We start from the raw sequence: 21,910 nt of genomic DNA on the forward strand, positions 1-21,910 counted from the left end.
AGTGTGTCTAATCGTATTTGTGATAAGCATTCATTGTTTCAGATAAATAGTCGCTCATCACAATGCTAATTTATTGGCTGTCAGAGTTGTTGCTTCTGACCTCACAGTTTCAACATGTTGTACCTTACTTACAGCTGATTATTTGCTGTCTTAGTGTTTATCAGCTGGGGGACTTGGGGTAAGGTTCTTGTCCCATTGTACTTTATGGTAATGACTTGTAATACGATAGAATCATTGATCATGAAACTGATCTGGCTTGCATTCCCAGTGCAGTCACCACCTTTATACTTTGGGAGGTATATAACAGAAGTGCTTAGCAATTACATTTCTTTTTAATCCTTCTCGGGTAGTCAACCTGTGAAGGAGACATTCTCTTACCCTCCCCACCCTCCTCCCAGAGGAACAAATCAAAAGAATGTAACTCCCACAGGCTGAGATAAGAACAGTCCAGTAACTAAGGTATAACACAAACCACTGCTGCTACCACTAATAATAATAATGATGTGGGAAATAACTAGGGAAGAGAATACAGTACCACCTGCCGATACCCAGCCCAACCGACCAGTGAACTTGCCCTTCCATGTAACTCTCAGTTTACATCCTGGGCGTGACATGCTGTGGTATGGAATACCTCTTTGGCTAGTTTGGGTCAGGTGTCCTGTCCCAGCTTCCTCTCAGCTTCCCCTCCTCCCTGGCAGAGCGTAACACTCAGAAAGTCCTTGGTCAGACTAAACATTTGAGCAGTAACTAAAAACATCGGTGTTATCAGCGCTGTTCCCAGGCTGAAAGTCAAAACCAGCTACTAAGAAGGAGAAAAATGACTGCTACTGCTGAACCCAGGATACATGCAAAAAAACAGACAGAACCTGCAACTAAAACCAGTTTACCTGGAAGCAAGGTACATGCACCACCACCAAGGTGTCTTGCAAAAATCCCCATGCTTCCATGCTCAGCTCCAGAAAGGATAAAGTAAGTCTTCTAAACCATATCATAAACCTGTTCCTAAAATGTTTCTGGTGAGATAATCTAGGATATATCCTCAGCCATTGCAGCTTCAAACCTCTTAACTAGAGACCACTGTCTCCTGTACAGAAGTCATTGCTGACAGTGCCGATCATGACAGGCTCAACTAGCAATGGGTACACCTTACTTTCACTCTCTTTTCTGATGCTGCTAAATCCATGACACCTAACTGCAAAAGAACTTCAGAGGTCTAGGTCAATAAGCTTACAAAAATACTAAAGACAGTGTCAAGACAGTTATGACCTCTCTTTGCAACCACTGTTCCCCCAGCTTCTTCAAGGTTACAAACTTTTTGAGACAAATGGGTCTTAAATCTCATTTACTACACTAATGACTGCAGAAACTTGAGAGAGAGGAATTAAGGTTGCTTAGTATCAGTGGCCTGGTACACAGAATTCATCCCAAGTTTCATTTTTGAAACACAACCACCTCTGATGTTGAATCAAACACTCTCTGTTACTCAGTTTCCAGTCTCTGGAACAGAAAAACCAGCACTTTTGTACTTCACAAAAGAACCTGTAGCAAGGTTCTCTGTAAATCATCAATTACTGTAAGGCAGCCAGGCAACTACGTAGAAATAGTTACTGAACAACAGACTCTTCACTGAAAGAGAAAGCTGAGGTCAATGTGGCAACTGGCACTGATTCCAATCACAGGAGAACTTCCCAAACAGAACAGCTGTGCTTCTGAGTTAATACCTATTCTCATTAAACAAGGCACAAATAAAACTAGCATGCAAAACTACAGGCAAGAAATTTCTTAACCTTTATCTAGACCGTGGCTTCTTTATAGCAAAAGAATCAAGAAATCTGAATTTACATGCAAGATAGCTAGCTCTGATTATCTTTACTTTAACAAAGGGTAGGATGAGTGTACTCATAAAAAGTTTTCTATTGCACCCATCTTAATAAATGGCTGCACCACAATTGCACCTCACTTGGACTTGTTAAAACAAGCTTCTTTATACTTACCAGGAATATGAATTTGGAGATAAGCAAGTAAATGTTTAATTTGGCGTTGTGTACAGTTGATCTGGCATACATTTTATTTTCAAAACCAATTTCATGTTTTGCATTTCTGAAGGCACTGTAGTCTAATATTTGGAACATCAGGTTGGGAAGCCAGATCTCTCTACCTTGCAGTGCTTTCATACAGCAATTGGCAGTTCAGGCTCTGTACCAGGAGTACTTCAAGTCTAAAACTAACCTCACTGAAAGTATGTTATACATAGAAGACCACTTCTAAATATGAGTAAGTGGGACAAAAAGTGGCTCTAAATTGCTGGCGATTTTTTCATTTTACTTTTGTACATCTAGAGGCAGCATAAACCTCCTCTAAGAAGACTACTTACACAGCTGCTGCAAATGCATCTAGTATTTAACCTATATTCACACATAATCACTTTCTAGCTCTACCACCTTTACTGGAAATCACATCCTTTGCTCCAACATTCCTATGAAATTACTGGTTTTCCTCTCTATGTTGCTGCTGTTGTTCATCTCTCAAGCACTGACAGAAACAATGCGGCCAAAGGTTACTACTAGTTCTTATCTCGCTTATCTGTTAGACACCCCAGTCCACTTCCTGGTTGTCCATACTGCAGTTTTGCTTTTTTGCTTCCCAAGTAATCAAGGAAAGGCACTTTATGCACAAACTGCAGCCTCACAGAAAATGAGCTGACTCCTAAAGCAGCATCTTGGGATCCACCATCAGGCAGAGATTATCCAGAATGTCAATGACAGCACAACTCACATGTTTTGTGTCTAAGGGGATTGTTATCCCAGTAACTGAAAGACAGAGAACTGAAATTCTGCAATCTTTATAATGAAAATGACTCTGCCTTGTCAAACTTTTATAAAGGTTAAGTTGGGAATGCATGAATCAACCAGGTTGGTTGACATACATGATCTCTGTAGCCCTCCTCTGTCTCATCTGCAGTGTGCCTCACATTCTCCTCCTGCCCCTGTCAAGTACCATAACTCTAGCTTAATCCCACTTTCTGAGCTCCTTCCCATACGTAAGAAATATTATCATACATAGTTTCAATGCCTGTGAACTTTGATAGTACCGTGTTCAGTTTAAATCGAAATTACTTCGAGGCCTGCTTCTCCCACTGCTTTAAAGTCACACGCAAAGTTTTGGAATTTTGTTTTTTGTCCAGAAACCAGCACTTTGAAAGCCTTTGTTATTCAGTACTGGCTGATGACTCTGCTTCTGGGTGCTGCTTTTTTTCTTAGAAATCATATGTTCTTCCTCACAGTGAAACCCATTATATTGTCCACTGCCAATATGTTTTATGTAACATATGTTGATTAATAAAATGAAAGGACTTCATGCTTGTAAAACCAAACTGTCTCTTTAATTCATGCAGATGTTGTAGCTAAGATTATCACTTAAACCATGGGCATATAAACTGCTTTCCTGGTACCTCCTGCAGTGTGAGCCACCCCTACAAAGAAACGTTCATGCAGGTTGCTACAAGCACTCCTTCATTACCTTAGCTAAGGATCTGGCAAGAAAATAGAGGCTTCATTGTACAAAGTGCTGTAAATTATTAAATCAAAAGTGGGTTTGTCCCAAGCATTCATTTGAATACGAAGCGCAGTACAAAGAAATGTTATCCCCATTTTACAGGCAGCAGACTGAGGCATGGGCATAATAAGCAATATGCCCAAACAGGAAATCTGTCCTGGAATAGGGAACTGACCTTGCAGACTTTTATTTATTTAACTACAAAACTAAAAGAAAACAGAAGCACTATTAAAACTGCTGGTTCTGAAACACTCATACATTGGTCTGACATACATAGTATTTCCAGTTATCGCCCCATCGGTTCCTAAAAGAACAACTTTAATTATGTAAAATGTTTTCTGTTTCTGAGGGACATAACTGAACTCTGTGTTCTTCCCTTGGGTCTAGAGACCTCCACTCTGCAGGCACAAGCTGCACCCTTCCCCACCTACCAAGCATCTCTGTATGTGATGTTACCTGCCAAGTTCCCAACAGTACTGAGTTCTTACATCAGAGTTTTGTGTATCCGCTCTACGGCTTCCTCCAGCTCTTCCTTCTGGTCTGGAACAAATCGGTACTCCGAGACGTAACCTGCAGTGTGCTTATATGGGTCATAGTCCCCCAGCTCAGCTAGAGAATACAAGAAGAAAAGAAAGGTCACCTATTTTCAACACCTTATGTTAAACAAAAAGTGTTATATCATTCACCTATTGGTCCCAAGACACCTGTTTCCAACTGACTACCATGTAGTCCATTAAAAAACAACAAAACAGTACATAGCTATTCATATAAGCACACATAAAACCAAGAAAAAATGTTTTCAGCCTTTTTAAAAGAGAAATTGAAGGTTCAGAGATAGAGGTTTTGGCAGAATTTGTACCACTTCTACAGGACTGAATAGAATTTCATCCAAGCCAGCAAAGTTGAGATTTGATGACATATATTATTTGGCAGTATATGTAAAAGAAGTGAAGAAAAAAAGTTTTGGTTTTGGAATATCTGTGCCCTCCCATAAGATATAATATTACAGACAGAACTGACCCACCTTCTTTCTGGGTCTCCTAACACAGATGTCAGTGTGGGAATGCAAATGGAGACAAATATCTTGAGACACATGGAGGTATGCCCTTCTAAAGGTAAGCATTGTTTCTTGTGAGGAAATGCAAGACTTCATTTTTCAATAAAATATCAATATACTTCCTGAACATTAAATTTACTTTCAAATTAATTTTTTTTTTTAATAATTTTCTTAACACAATAGATAGCTGGTATAATTTTCTTTGAAACAACCTTGAATTTGCATACATTACTTATGTCAGATTTCACAATGCAATGCAAATCTAAAATAAATAAGCACCTTGGTCAGAACTCACTTCTACTGATCTTAACTATAATTGCAGCTATCTGAAAAACTGTGAAAATTAGTATTTCAATTTTTTAATAACCCTAAGTAAAATCTACATAGGGTAGGCTTCTCTGAAGAAAGCTTCACAGGAGGTTTTTATAAAATGCCTACAAAGTCAAAAACATAGCCAAAAGGAGGCTTCAAGACCCAAGAAGCAAAGGATTCATCTAACAACTCATGTTTCTTTCCAGAATTTAATGATGTTTCTAGAACAAGATAGTGATCTGCTCAGTAGGGATGTTGAAAAGTTTCTCTAGAAAACCTCTGTCAAAATAATATGATTTTTGCCCATAACAGGAATAACAGGAAGGACTACAGCAGCAATAACTCCAGCACTCTCAATAGGAAAATTCTCCAAAATGTGCCATGGGTACTGATTTTTCCATCATCTCCACTATAATAGTCTGGAATCTTTGACCACAAAAGAAGGAAAATGATTAATTGGTTAAAAACAGGACCTGCCCAGAGACCAAAGATGACACCCAGGTACAATCTGAATGGTGAAAGTAGGGCTTGTGGCTAGAGCAGCACATGAGTAGAGGACCCTGGGAGAACACAGGCCCTGGCCCCTCCTCTGGATCTTGGCAGCTGCTGGCTGCACCAGGCAAGACACCACAAGTATCAGTACAGAAACAGAGATTCTCAGCTAATGCCAAATTCCCACAAATGCACTTGATCTTAGTTTAGGAAAGAAAAAAATACAGTCTGTCTGGCACACCACCTTTGGAAAGGCTGTTGATCTCAGCGCTGATGCCCTGGGTTCATGTTTTCAGTACCTGAACATATTTCCCAGGTGGTTTCATATACTTTGAGCAACTGCAGGCTCTAAATAAAAAGACAAAGCTTTTTATAGTCAATGGGAATGTATTCTTGCTGGTGCCAGGACTAGCTTTAAACCACTGTATGTAACCTTTGCCATGCTTTAACTCTCCTCTCTCACATGAGCTTCCTCATTGTTTTCCAACAGAATATCTGAGATCAGAATCTCAGTTACAGGATTTTATACCAAAACAACAACTCCCGATATGGACCTTACAAATGACTGAAGAACAAGAAATTGTTCTTTTTTACTCATTTCTATTAATACCATTGTTACCATCATTATGTATCTTCCTGCCTCATATTTGCAGCATTTTTTCAGGTAAGGCATATATGCCAGTAGAGCAAAATGTGCACTGCAAACAGTTCTTCAGAGTATGACATGTCACATTTCTTAGGAAAATGAAGTTAAAAATACTTGCATAAAAACTGCCTGAATTTTTAGCTTTTTAGGAACACATATAACACACCATGAAATTCTGTATAATGCCCACTTCCATTTTATACACAAATTATTCTGCCTTGCTATTCTAAAATGGAAATTTAAGGAGGACTATTTTCTGTGTTGCATTAAGTGTTGTTAAGTCACACATGGAACACCAACAATACATATAATCTCTGCTTAATACTTACCAGTCATGGGAAATCTAAATTTAACACAGAAAAAATTACAAATACAGGTCCCAGCATGACTCATCATAAGATTCTTGGTTACCAGTTGTGTTTGAATACAGAGTTTGAACTGTAATGTGAAAGGAATAACTGGTAGACAGACAGTTCCTTTCAAATTGATTGCTAGTTCTATCAAGAATGCACAATATAACATCCACTTCTGAAAAAGCTAACTACTGATGGGTGAATGCAGATAAATGACAGATAAAATTAAAATTCTTCACTTCAGGTCAAAACACATCCTCCCTTCAAGCAGAGGCACATTCATATTGACATAACCTAATTCTGGAAAGAATCTTTGACTTGACAAGACTTTATTGGCTGGAGGTTGCCAACAGCCTGCCAAATCTGTGACCTCTTGATAAAGGTTCTGTCATACCCTATGTGCAATCCAGACTAAGTCACAAAGACTTAAGTACATGACAAGATATTCCTCAGCAGGCAAAAGTGTTTGCCAGAATCTTCAGACTGACTTTTCAGTTTCGTCTTTACAATAACTTCTATATTGCTTCCCTATTATCTGTTCAGAACAGTCATCTATTTACAGTTCTCTAGATGAAATCAGTCATACTAGTTTTGTTCTGCTTTGAAATGAATGCATAAAGTATTAGTGGAGTCTTCAGTCACCACTTAAAATTAATCCTAAAGCAGGATTAACAGAAATAAACTCTCAGCTGGCCAGAACTTACACTGAATTATATATGCTCCCAGCTGTGCTGCAGTGTTGCTTGGACAAGGTAAACGGCCCTGTAAAACATCCTGCTTGACTTGCAAGAAAAACTGATACCTAAAACACAGAGAGAAAACAAAATCATTATTTCAACATTGAGTTTGATGCATCAAGTAATGTTACACCATATTCCATTTTACTGAAGACATGCCATGTACCATAACCATGTGACAGTCAAGAAGCTTCCTTACTGACTTTTCCCCTCCTGACCCTGAAGTAACAAACAAGATTAATTTAGTGAAAGAACTTAGGTAGGGGAACACTGTAGTTTTCCTATCTACTTATATCATGCAGATATAATTAATTTTCCCCCTAAAAACATGATTTCTCTCTTTTGACTTTCACAGAGCAGTCAGGGAGTGGGCAAGAGGACTAAGAATCAGAAAAATTGAACAAGAGACCTATCAAAGGGCTGAAGTTTAACCCTGATCAGAGGATCAAAGTAAGGGAGAACTGGGTATTGGATACTTTTTTACTCAAATGTTTCCTTTCCAGACACCCAAGTATCAGCTAAAGCAGCCAGCAGATTTGATGGGAGTCTATACCTCCCTGAAAAGAATGGAAGTGCGTATCAGCAGCAGCTAACTCTATCTGTTGTAACATGGAGTACTCTCCTTCTTGGGATAGAAATAGCAGGGGTAAAAATGTAATTTTCAGAGTCGACACTTTATGAAGCACATACTGAAACCACTTGCAGTGAAACAACATGTATAAGACAGAAGAGACAAGAGAACAAGCAATCATAAACAGGATCTGCTTGGTTTTACAGTTCCTCATTTATTTATTTACTCATTTACAGGAAACCTTTCCTATGCTGGTTGCATTTTGTCTGGTTTTACTACAACAGATGTTGGCAGGATTTCACGTTAGCCTAAGCAAATTTCTTGTACCAAGTTCCTACAACAGGTAACAATATTGAGAAGGTAACTTTTTAAAGCAAAAATGGTCAACCATACAAGCATATAGTCTTTCATTATTCACTAATTCAACTTTATCTACATAAAGCCATTCAGCTACACTGCAAATAATTTATTCTGTGTTAGTACAAGTTACTTATGAAAACACCTTGGAATGATCTTTAAGTTCAAAGTGCATGCACACTGATTTCAGGGAAGTTCACGAATTGCAGATTGCATGACAGCTGATTACAAATCACTTAAGATCCAGTCAAATTTACTAGATTTTATCACCCCAGATGAGCATCTGAATAAGGATAACAGCATCTTTCTGATTAATGATCCCCCAGAATTTTTGCTGTGACAGATACTATAGAAGCAATGTCCACCCTTAAAAAAAAAAAAAACGGCTAATACTCTCTGCCTTAAAGGACCAGGGCACTGTGTAAGAATTTTCTGGGAATGTCATGAGGGAACACAAAGCATGTACTCAGTGTTTCTTAATTCTAGGCAATACCTCAGTAGTGCTTCCAGCTTATGTTTGCCAGTCCTATCTAGACAAAGCTTGCCTGTATGAATGGTGATAATGATAAAAATTATTTTATATCTACTGTGGACTACACAGCATCTTCTTTTTAACATGTAATGCATTTTTTATATGCACCCATCTTTCTGTTAGCACTCCTCCATCTCTACAGTGCTTCTGAGGAGCTTCATATCAGATGATACTATAAATGTTTTCTTCATGTAGCAGACATCTATAATTCTACATTCTCATAGTAGTGTCAAAACAAAGCAGGATAGGAATGCAAAAAAACACCCTCTCCCTGAAAAAAAAAAAAAAAACAAAAACAAAACACAAACAAAAAAAACACACAAAACAAACAAACAAAAACAACTATGAGAGCCAACTGTTAAGTGCTTAAGTGACTTCTCTAAAGTGAACACCCTGAATTCCCACTGAAGCCACTAAGCTCCTCTCCTTTTTCCCACTAAGGACAAAATGACCTTTTGTCCAAACTTGTAGCTAAAGGACCTTGTGAACTTTCAAGTTTGTCGTGTACATATGATAGTGGCTAAGCACTAGTTTGCTCTAGCAACCACATACAACAAAGACCGCAGCATTAGCTTTTGCCTACAAGTTGGACAGATTTTGCTGTGAACCAATTACAAATTTAGCATGTTTTCATTATCTGAAAATAGTAATCATGTAATGCCACAGATCACCAATATCCAATAACAACAGTGTCCCCTCTCATATCCATTAAAATGAACAAACACATGCTCCAAAGAAACATACTGGTTAGCAAAAAACAGTTAACACTTCTTAATCATGGGAATTACACAGTTTGTCAGAAAATTATTGTTATTAAAAAAAGTAGGGCTTTTAATCCCTTCTAAGCAAGAGGAGGTTTCTTTTTTTTTTTTGGGGGGGGGGGGAACACAAAAAAAACAAAACCAACAAACAAAACCAAGAAAAAAAAAATCAAAACCACCAAAAAAAAACCCTTCGGTCCAAGATTCAAGGGTCTACAGGAATAAATGCTAAGAAATGTTGAGGGCAATTGATTATTCAATGTGTTTTGTTCAGTCTGTCAACACAAGCATATCACTTTCTTACACCTTCCCTCTGTGCTTTCTAAGATGCAAATAATGAATACTCAAATACCGCACAAAGATGAACAAAGTCTTAGGAATTATACTGAAATGCTTCTCAGATAGAGTCACATACCTAATCAGCAGTGCAAATCACTGACTGACCTTATTACAAGGCAAAGGGAAACAGTTTCTGAAAACTTAGCCCCTGTCATTTCCCAGACAGAAATCCACCCTGCCTCCCCGGTAGCAATCACAGGTTCGGTGGCAAAAAAGCTCCCTCCCCAGGGTCATCCATCTTCCCCTGTGAGCAGGGCTGCAAATGCTTCTGGAAAAGTACAGGAAAACTGCATCAAACTTTCATGGTACAGGGGCATCACACTGTGGCCAGTTTACACTCTTTTACCTGCAAAATCAGTGTTTATTACTTTTACCAGGCCAGCTCCTAACTTGTTATATTGGATACTTCTATTCCTGCTGTACCAGTACAGAAACAAAATAATTTTCTTCCTCTGGTAGAAGAAAAATATTCTACCTGTTCGTAACTGCCACCTTTGATTAAGGAAAATTTAAAATCCTGCATGCATCCTAATGAATTCTTATGCGCCATATTCCTAGGACATCAAAAGAAATATTTTGTCATTTATTAATGCAAGCCAGTGCACTAATTTTGTCCACCTACCTACTCAAATCCTCTAATTGCCTTTTGAATCTAAAACTAAGTGTCTGAGACCTTTCATAATTAAAGCAAACAGAAAAATCTGTGTGTAAGAGTACAGGCAAGCATGTGTGTGTGTGTGTGTTACCATGTGTTTATGTGCAAGTGTGCTGTGCATGTGTTAGCATGTGTATCCACATATTTTGTAGAGGCCAAACTTAGTGAAAAGAATCAAAAGCATGCAATTCTTCAATTTTCTTCACATATTTTTAGAAAGACCAAAAGAAATCCTCTTGGAAAACAGTTCCAGAATTTAACCTAAAATCAATAAAGAAGCAAATTCCCTATATTCATATATTATATCCAAGTAAACTCTAAACTCAATTAACAACAAAAATGCAGATGTGACAATGCATTCCTTAAAAAACAGACAAAAAAAAAAAAACAAACACACAACAAAACACAAGTGTACATCAACTCTCTTTGGGTTTTGATGCATCAGAGACCAACTTTTCATTTTGGATTTCCAAATGGTTGTCCATACTGACCAGTGTGAAGCTAGTCACAATTCTCTTCCTACACATACATCTTCAAGCAAAAACATTAAGATGTTCAAGTGAAAAGAAAACCAACCCAGACACACCACAACAATACACACCTGGCTAGAATAGATTACTGCCCTGAAATAAACAAACTATAAATTCTATTCTTATGGAATCCTGTACCTTGTGACTTCTTCTTTAAGTTTACATGGATCCTCTGCATAGAATTTAATGCCAAAATACAGGGTGTATGGTGGTCCATCTGAGGGAAAAAGTATTTGGTGCAAAAGTTAGTTGTTATGAACTGTTAATTGTTATTAATTGATACTGGTTGACTACAAAACAGCTAATAAGAAGCATATTTTTATATTTTACAGCACTTGAAAAAGTTTCAGAAAAAATGTTACATCCACATCACAAATCCATTACACATTTTCTTTCTTATAGCTTGTCTGACTATATGGAGTTTTTGTTTATTTTAAGGATTTGACTTTGGATTTAATTTCTAACTTATATTTTCTCCAAGTTTTTGATTTTTTATTTTTTTTTACTGCTTGCTTTTGACTTTAGGTACTTTTTCACTGAAGCTATTTGGAAAATGTTATTGTTCATGAAGTGTGATTCTCTGTCCTAACTAGTAATACTGAACACTAATGCCTTCCAAATTTTCAAATATCTTATGAAGCAACTTTAATTATGTGCCACTTTAATTAAGAAGTATTTGGAAAAGCTTTTCTAATTAACTTTTAAAAAATATTCCCTCAAAAGATTCAGTTAACTCAATACTGGAATTCTTTTAGCTAAATTTATTCCACGCATGCTCCACATAGTATCTTTTTATAGAAGGTCTCCAAATTCTCAAGTAATATAATCTTACCATGTTCTTTAATTATAATAAATAACAGATCTTGCATCTATGATATCTGAAGAGTGACAGTAACAGCAGACACTCTATTATCAATAAGAAGAATTGCTTCTACTTTCAGAAGCAAAAAGGAATCTAAATTGGTTGTGGTATGGTACAGTATAATAGAGGTATCACAGCTACTATAAAATTAATTATACAAGTTAAGAATAGCACCATAAATTATTCTAAAAGCAATAATTCTAATAAAGTCTTTGGACAATAATCACACAAATTACTGGAAAATCATGGTATGTTCAATCTATGTGTGAAATTTTGATACAGCTGTGAACTGCAGTAATAAACGTGTTCAAGAACTATCAATCTGTTGTGACTAGAATATAAATGTTGCACAGCTGTACATATGGAACATTGCCTCTGTTACTCCATCTTCAGATATATTCTTTATGTTCAAATTAGATACATACTGTTTATCAACTCTTTATGTTCAGCAAGGGTCTTTGCAGGATCTAGCCAATACTGTAAGACAATGATGGCAATTAATCACTTAACATTGAAAATTAATACAGAACAATCACAATTCTAAATTTATTCATATATTGATCTTTATTAGCACACTTCAGCCTGCTAATGACAATGTTGTTCCAGTTTCTAATCAGAAAAACACTGTACAAGTCTAACATTGCATATTTTCTCTGGGGGTAGGGGTCTTTCTAAAAGGAAACCTGCTTGGTAAGAGCCACCAGGTTTCAGGCTCATAACAAGCTGGTTCTACAGAAGTATCATGCCCTTTGGTGTCTCACTGATCTGCTGGTACATGGATGTGCAACCTTGCTATTTTCTTCTTGAGAGATTAACTTCAGCAGGGTACTTCTAAATAACAACAACAAAGTATGTAAAACAGGGAAAATGAAGAGGCTTCACTTATATTATGAAAAACAAAAGATTGTAGGGGGAAGAATAGGCATAACAGCACTACTGCAACACAAGAGAAATTGCTTTAAGAACACAGTGTCAACTTTCCTTCATGCTGCCAAGTATGAAAAAATTGACTTAACTGGAAGCAAAGGAAAAATAATTTCAATTATCAGAAACAGTTTCTAGTAGCAGGGAGAGAGGATGACTGGAAATCAGCACTAAGGTAGGGAGGGTACAGACTCTTCCACCAGATAGTTTACAAGGCTAGTTCAAAAACGTGTCAGAGATGACTGAGGTACACTTTGTACCTGCAAAGGGATGAATTATGATATGGCTTCCCATACCATTTGATCAAAAGATAATCTGCAGTATTATTTCTCACCAATTACTCTGCTCTGCCTCTATCAGACTTCTACTAGAGGTTAACCTGGTATTACTGCTAATTACAGACCAGCTGTGTACTTTGCAGTATGGCTACACAGGACACCAGCATCCTGCCTCTGTATTCCCTTCAGCTGCTTATTTCTTCCTTAGGTTGACATTTCTATCATTCAGATTTGGAAGAAATTGCAGAGGCAGCTGCCACGACCGTTATTGCCTTCCTTTTCTTCAGTCCTCTTTCCTCATAAACAACTTCAATACAATTACCGGAGATTGGCACCACTCTTAAGAAACTGGAAACAAAAAGGCTGCAGAACACAGCTTCTAGAAACAGCAAATTAAGGCAGATTGAATCTATTCCCTTAGTACCCGCAACTTTTTAACTGAGGAACTACATGACCAATGGACAAAGAAACTCCTTATTTGCACCCCTGAATTCACCCTATAGAGAATAAACATTAAATGATTAACCAAAAAATCTCCCCCTTCTAGTCAAAGGGAGGGGAAAACACTACAAAGCATATGAATGGAAAATCTCAAGCAACTAATTTTACAAGTGGCTGTAAACAAGTATTATTTTGACAAAACTTGAAAACAAACTACTTCCATTAGCTGCTGATCCACCTACAACAGAAACAGCTGTATGCCTTGTCCTTGACCACTGCAATTCAAATCCTGGAATGTTTATACAGAAAAATTTCCTAAATTTTGAAGGAAAAAAGATATCCAGTCCATGCTTGTATCAAATACATCCAGTATCTATTAAAGTATAAACCCTCTTAACTTCAACAGAAGTTGGGAAGGAACGAAAACTCATCACACTTGTTCAAACCCTCCACTAGAATCCAAATCAGCAATAAACTGAGCCAGCACAACAGGCTGGGACAGAGAGCAGTGAGGAAAAAGAAAGAAAGCCTCTCGTCTGCCTTCTCATTTCTCCAGGAAGTATTTAATGTTGTGGTAATGCCACAAACCCATGCTTAAAATCATTCTGTAGCAATTTATTATTTCAAAGGCTGCCAAAATTTTCCAGAAAAATGCAAATGCAAGCTGGGGGGGGGGGGTAGGAGAGGGAGATTTCTAACATTTTATTTATAAGCCAAAGATGAACAGAATTGCATGGATAACGAAATGGCATTTTCAAGCCAACGTTAGACAATAAAAATTAGAACAATTACAAAACCAAGAACCCCGACAACACAGCCTTCCAAGCATACATACGTATGTATACACAATAATGTGTATTAGATACCTGTTAAATATTTGCATATACATATAAATAGTGTTAGGTATAGTTACAATTTTGAGTTCACATGTTGAAATGTCAGAAGAAAAAAAAAAAAAAAAGCAAAGTGTCTCATTAATCCAGTACGCTTGGAGAGCGAGTGCTCACAACAAACCTTGCAGTTCTGAATGCCGAAGTAGTTTCAACACACAGCTACACTCTTTTAATCTGTTTTGGCACCCAGAATGCCACTTCTCAGTGATTTTCCACCTGCACCTCTCCTGCACAGGTAGCAAGGGTTATCTGACTTGTAAACATCTCAGCACTACTGAAAGAGGCAGCAGGTCCAGCATACACCCATCCAACTGCAGGGGATAAATTTTGTGAGTCTGAAAGGGGAATGCAGCATTTACAGAAGAAATGGGGGAAAAATGGTTTCTAAATAGTCCTAATCAATGCAACTATCCAATTACTATTGTGATGGTTGCTCTTTTAACAATTATTATTTACAAAGACCACAGAGCATTAGTTTAATTCAATCATTTTTTATTTACTAAAACTGATTGTAGATGAACAATATTAGTAGAGAAAAAAAAATCCATTTAATTTTTTGGTAGAAATTATATTTAAAAAAATGTTCTAAAGTACAGAATATCTAAGATGGGCTGTATTGTCCTTTGTACTTTTACAAATCTGGCTTCCCTATGAGTCAGATGTGTAAGCAGTATGCATCCAAGTACCGTGCAGTACTTCATATTTGCCCCTTTAATGACTGCAAGAATTTTTCCACAAATCTGGAATTTTCATTCCTTATATCTACATAGGGTTAAACCTGGGTCAAATTCCATGAACCTGTTGGAAACAAAATATTAACCAGGTTGAAATGTTTGCTGAGATATCAATCAATGAAGTGTCTTGTGGAGAAAAACCTATCAATTTCAAACTAAATCCTGGGCTGCCTTAATTAAATTCTTACAAAGCTGTATCCATCATGCCACACATGCTGATTTTTATTAACATTTGCAACAAGAAAAAACCCAGCTTTCAAGAGAAAACACAGTATTTTGCAATTAGAATCAGAAATTCTCAAGGTTTTTACATAATCTAAACCAACACCAACAATTAGAATTATTTTGTAACTTTTAATGCAAATGTTCAGTGCAAAGAATCTAAACCTAAGCTCAAAACATCCTTAAAAGAAATACACAAATTATCAGGCAATTCCTACATCCAAGTATGTACTACATCCAATTATATATATATAATAAAGACTTCTGTCTTTATTACAGTATAAATTTATATTGATTATATTTAGTATTAGATCACCAATGTGAATATCCTGTTGATCCTGCTACACCCTAAAACCTTACTCTTACTGCCTTTAATGTACCTGACCATCAGCTTTGTCTTGGTTGTGGTAATCCATTAGCAATCTTCTAAGATTTCTAGCTTCCAATCAATAGTATCAGTCTTTCTTTTTTTTTTTTTCCCTCCCCTTGGCTATGCCATTTATTTTAGCAAGCACAAATCTTTTTCTTTCTAGACAATTTAGTATACCATGCTTGCGGGCAAAGGTGAAATCCATAAAAGCAAAAATCCACATAAAAACAAAATACAACCTAAGAACAGTTGACCTGTTTTTCTAAGAAATCAAGATGGAGATATACACTACATTATATGACTAATTCCCTACAGAACAGACTTTTTTGATTGTATATAAACCTTCTGTTAAAATCACTGCCTTCTTTCTATAGTTAAGTTACAGCCTGTTCAATCTGTTACCCTATCCAATTTGGTACAGCAACCTGGCAATATAAGCATGCTGTAGCTACCTTATTAATTACACAGGATGGATCAAGAAACAACTTTTTGATAAACGAGCTTGTACAGCAGGGATATGCAATTCATAGCACAGACTTCTGTGCTCAGCTTTGTCACAGCTGATCTGATCTACCACAGCAGCACAGCAACTCACAGCAGAAAGTTGTTTTACCAGGCATTGAAACATGCCCTCTGGGCTACACAGCTGCAGAATAAATTGCCATCAGCTTCCTCCTACCTACTATGCTCTCAGGTCTGTATGCTCAAAGCCTGACTTCACTGCAGTGGGGAAATAAAAACACACATCTATACTACAGAGTAGATACATGGTACAGATACCAAGTGCTGCACATCTCATGTTAGCTCCAGATTTCAGCACAGTACGCACACATGCACACAGAACTACACCAGAACAGCCCAGGGAAAGGAGCTTGGCTGCTATACTGAATTAACATGGTGACACAGCTTGCTGTGTTTGTGTTTCTCCCCTCAGAGCCCAGATTAGCATTATATCAGATAAGAGAAGCATATTCGCATCACAGCCTGACAGACAATGCAGACATGCCTCCTGCAGTTAAATTAAGCAGGTTTAGCATGAGGGATGATGAGGAGGCAACCTGACCAATGTGAGATAGTAAAGTACAGCCAGGTTTCTGGAATTAGAGAAAAAAAAAAAATTAAAGGTTTTATTATCAACAGACCTTTAAAATGCTTTTGGTTGTCTAGTTTACTGCACTAAGGAAGTTTAAAAATCTTTTCTGTAAAAGAAGTTCTAATAGCATGACTCCTTTCAGCCCACTTTTGTGATTTGACAAAGGAATGCCTTCGGGCTTCAAAGGTACCCTTTCCTTCATCAAATTCTGCTCAGCTGTTCCTGAAATATTATGCTTGAAAATTGCCATTTCCATTCTCTCTTTCATGTGACTCAAGAGAATAATGGCTTCTCACCAGAACAGTAATAAGCACAACTATCCTAAGGCACAAAAGCAGCACAGTACCACAGGGAGTGTGTGGGGTGCACCTGGGAGCTGCAGCACAGTAGGAAGAGAGAGGGCAGGGGACCTGCATGGCCTTCCCAACAGTGGCTTACCCAGTATTTGGGCCTTCTTCCACTAAAGCAGAGGTACATCATTGGGCCACTGTTTTCCCCAAATACTAAAGCGATAAGAGACTAAAATGTGGAATAAAGTTTCCTAAAACACCTTTAGCTTTTGCAACAGAGATTCTGATGATCATATCCTGACTGAAAATACCAAATGGAGCATAATGTCTCACATTTCTGGCAGATCAGGCAGAAGACAAAAACGCCCTGTTAATCAGGACCCAGCTGACCATCCACACTAAGAAGCATAAGGACTCTGGTCTCAACTTAGCCTAACGTGATAGTCAGCAGAATCTGCAGCAACACAAAAGGCTCAGCTGAAAGGCTGATGATGAAAGACAGTGAGAGATTCAGTGGCACTCAAAGGAAACTGGTCTCTCTTTCAAAGTATCTCCACCAAAAAAGGTACTCACTACATTAAAAAGCGCCATGTAGTTTGTCAAACAAAGCACTCAGAGGTACTTTGTCACTACTGACAACATACAGTTTGTTCAGGTGTAGTTTTATATTACAAGATTTTTAATTAATGATTAAATGTTATGTCTCAATTAATTATTGCAGACTTCTTGCTCTTCCTTAGGAGTCCTGTCTTATTTAGAGCACAAGATAGATATAGCTTCTGGCAACTTGTAAACATACAGAGCTTGATTTTGCAAACTAAATACCATCCTTTGACCATGGAAAGTTTGGGTGAACCAGGAACATCAGTAAAGTAAAAATTGTGTAATATGACCAAACTATTGCATTAGACACAATGTCATCCAATTTATGCTTTATCCTACTGTTCAGGGTCTTCCCAGTGCCATCCAGTACTGTTGTTCTGTTTGCTGCATCCAGTTATTCTCTTTCATATGTTAGTTTGTTGGCTGTTCCCAAAGAGGCTATTTTGATGTTATGCATTCATATACTACTTAGCACAGTGGAACATTGTTCAGTGATTACAGCCATTAGAGCCTTACTAGTACTACTAAAATAATTAGATACCACACACGTAAGAGGTAGCACACCAATACAGCTCTTAAAAGACTTCCTGGAAGTAATGAGGTATGCAAAACTAATGAGAAAAAAATAACTAGACAAGTTCTTTCAAACTCTTGATAACAAAAAAAATAAATGTTTCTTTTGTGACTGGGCTGTGTTCTTTAAAACACATAGTTTTGTCCACTTTGCTCTATTCATCATTCAGTTAATAGAGTTATGCCCTACAGCTCATGCACACTACCATAATACAAAACACAACAGTATAACACAATTGAATCATCTAACCTCTTAGTAGGATGCCTCCTAAAGCATGGCTTTATGTCTTAAGTCTTTCATGGAACAGATACAATTTTCTCTTTTCATAATGCCATATACACTGTTAAATACATAGTGTGTATGCCTCTGGAACTGTTCCCAGTAATAGCCATTTCTACTTTATTTGCCTCTTCAGGAAAAACATAAATACTTTTGAGAGCAGGAAATACCTACCTGTTCTTCATTCATACCTCAATTTCCTCAGGAAATCAAAATACTGTTTTTAACAGCCTACCTTTAGTTCACAGCTGAATCTGACTTTCACCTCCATGGAATGAAACTTGGTTAGAAGCTTATCAAGGAACTGAATTCATAAATGTCTAGACAATGGCACAAAAATAAAGATATGCTGAGTAGAGCAGTCTGTAGCTCTCAGCAGTGATCAATCTTTTTCTGCTAATACTGTTCTGACTTCAGTCTCTGCATGTTCAAATTCTCTAAACAAAGGAAGCTGTCAAATATTTAACCAATTCAATGACATTACTATTTTTAGATGAAACATGACATCTTTTGAGGTCAGGGTCTTGTGCAGTACCCTCAGCACAGAACAGTGGCTTCAAAAGCATCACTGCTTGACTAAATTTAAACGGAGGCCTTGCATTATTCCCTTTATAAAACTGTAACAATGTAATTATAATCCTGTGAATACAGTGCTGGTCCCACCTGCTGAGCATCCCTTGCTCCTCACCTCTGACTGCAGGCTCTGCACAAGCCATCTGGGGGGAAGAGAAGAGGAGGTAGTCCAGCGAGTGCTGCCCCAAGCCACTGCCTGCTTCATCTGAATCAGTCAAATTTCTATTTTCTTGCCTATTTAGGACAGTAATATTGTGGTGGAAAAAGCTCCCAGATGTCTGTGGAGTCACAGTTGGGAAGGCTCAAAAGAGCATGGGCTCAAGGACACAGAGATGGGCTCAGGCTGAGTGAAAATGCCATTGTCAACACCCTGACTCCTGGGGCTTTACCAGTGCAGCCACCACACCATCTATACAATACACTCTGCAAGTGTACTCCAAGCAAAGCAGCCTGTGACATGCTTAGGGACATTGCTCCCCAGACACCCCAGGGCCAAGCGAGGCCAGACAGCACAGTGCACCAAGCACTGCCTTCACAACATAGTATTAAGAGGGAAAAAATATTAATCCTACTTTCATATCATAAGTTTGTACTATTTATACTTTCTTCATTTAGTTTTCAACAACATTTAGCATTTGATTCAGTCCTATCTAATTAATTAGATATTAATTATATTAATAGTTATTCCAAGACCTTATTGCAAACAAACACAAAGAAATTATTATCAGAAACCTAAACCAGGAAACAGTGAAAGTTAGTGAAAGTATGACAGTCTAATGCTTACAGGCAAACAGCACAACAGGGTATATTTTAGATATGGAAAATACAGTCTGCTGCATCTTTTGCTCACCGTTTGATGACTTCGGTCACAGTAGCGCAGTCCAAAGTAATCTATCTCCACTAGGTTTAAGTGACGAAATACGTAGCCCAGAACAACCAACCCTTTCGTTGATTTCTGTGGGAAAGAATTTACAGAGGCTTTTCACAAAGATGCTTTGCCTTTGTCAGCTATGTGCAGTAGCATTCATGAGTTCTATTAGCTTTGTCTGAAAAAAAACAGGAGGCAGTTCCCAGTGCCTTTAACAAAAACTTCAGCTGTACAGAAGAAAATATTTTGCCTTCACACATGTTTAATCAATCATTCTGGAAATACTATTAGGTAGCTGTCAGGTCAAAAGTTACAAGATACAAAATAAAAAGCGCTCAAGTGTACTTGCATAAGCACGATGCTGCTGAACCCAGCATTTTTCCAGAACAGTTCTGTTCTCTGATCAAAATGCTAATTCCCATGATATATTTTAATTTAAATTTATCTTCTTCCTTTCAGTGTGGGCCTGTCACTCAAATTCTGACAATGAAGATCAGGAAGCAAAATTTTGCCCTTAAGATCTAAATTATACATCATTAGTTGCTCTGCCACTACCCTTTGTAAAGAAGGTTAGGTTTTATTTGTTTTCTTTTAAAATATTTTTAATAGTAGAAGTGGGAGCAATCCAGCACCCTGAATTGAAATAATCCTGTTGATTTCCTGAACAGCATTTCATTAAGGGTTTAAACCAGTATTTGCAAACAATGCTGGGGAAAACATTGAAAGCAAAATTGTACTGTTGAGACTGTCTTATAAAAAGCTCACTTCCACCCGAATGACTCTTACTTGTCAGTTCACCTGCCAATAACACACAGACTAGGAGGACTGAGAAAAATTATGCAGAGTGATCCCCACTCAGAACCAACCAGAACCTTTACTATTACTGCCCTAAATTCCACAAGAGAATATGGATATAACTCATAATTAGTTTTTGGTTACCTGCTTCACATTGTATAAACTGCTAGACTGTAGTAAAATCAATGGAGAGAAAAAATACTCCAAGAGGAAGCTGTGGGATATTGTTTGTGCTATTTCACTTTTTCGCTTACAAGCAGGTAATTTCAAAATTAAAATGTCAAATAATACTGATTTTAAAAGAAATTATCTAATTCAGCTTTGCTGTTGAAGTATCAATCACATAACAACTGTGAAGATGCATTCATTTTTTTTCAGCAGGTATATTCATATGGTCAGGATTTGTACCCAGTTACATGGGCAGGGCCAATACAACAACTTCAGATGGCCACTCAAACTCTAGGCAAGCAAAAACAAAGTAAATATCCCTGGTAGACTGGGAATTGTGGACCCATGCTCTTCAACAGATTTACTGTATATTTGTTTAAATCAGGAGATGTTCTTGAAATATTCTCAGCATGAAACAGTCTAAAGCCACCATACAGATTTTTTACACTCAGCAACTGTAGCTACACATTCCCCCAGCATATACAGTGAGACTTAACAATCAGCCACAAAACAGAAAATCATTTTGGGAAAAAACATGATTAAAGTGAGCAGCAATTCACAAGATCTCATTTTAGCATTTTGGATAAAGCACAGCAATACAGTGATTTTATCAAAAGTGATTTTATCATCAGATCCATCCACAAGAAAATGAACTTGGGTCATATGAACATAAGGGACAAGAAACAGCCCCTCATAGCTACAAAGTGACTATCAGGAGCACCACAGCAAAAACACAAAAAAAAAAAAAAAACCAAACAAAAAAAACCCCAAACAACAAAACATACCTTAAAAAAATGCATTAAATTATTAAATTATTAGATAGCAGGGATTCAAGAGTGAATCAGTAATTGTCTTGCCTCATTTTATCTTTAAACCAGTTGTTATTCAAAGATGCAGAAGAGATGCCCCACTGAAAAGCACAGTTATCTCATGATTCATATGCCATAAGGCAAATTACCTTTATCACTGGAACCATTTCTATTATCATTTAAACATTGCAGCGTTTTAGGAACCTAGGTTTGGACAGGCGTCTGTAGGAAAAGACA

At 37.4% G+C, this 21,910-nt stretch overlaps 1 protein-coding gene across 5 annotated transcripts in view; it reads right to left on the reverse strand.

Annotated features, from left to right (window-relative positions):
- The window catches only part of EPB41L4A (erythrocyte membrane protein band 4.1 like 4A), a 123,686-nt gene that overhangs the window by 62,035 nt on the left and 39,741 nt on the right, over window positions 1-21,910 (reverse strand). For all 5 annotated transcript variants that reach the window (XM_061443085.1, XM_061443084.1, XM_061443083.1 and 2 more), the window contains exons 2-6: window positions 19,884-19,988; window positions 12,185-12,236; window positions 11,036-11,114; window positions 7,120-7,217; window positions 4,044-4,164 (exon numbers count right to left, since the gene is read on the reverse strand). In XM_061443085.1, coding sequence (XP_061299069.1) covers window positions 4,044-4,164; window positions 7,120-7,217; window positions 11,036-11,114; window positions 12,185-12,236; window positions 19,884-19,988 — 455 coding nt within the window. The remainder of the gene's footprint in view (window positions 1-4,043; window positions 4,165-7,119; window positions 7,218-11,035; window positions 11,115-12,184; window positions 12,237-19,883; window positions 19,989-21,910) is intronic.

Source organism: Pezoporus flaviventris, unplaced genomic scaffold, assembly GCF_033815535.1.
Source record: "Pezoporus flaviventris isolate CSIRO_AGI_PZ_B2104156 unplaced genomic scaffold, CSIRO_AGI_Pfla_v1 ptg000285l, whole genome shotgun sequence".
In the NCBI taxonomy this organism is placed as follows: Eukaryota; Metazoa; Chordata; class Aves; order Psittaciformes; family Psittacidae; genus Pezoporus; species Pezoporus flaviventris.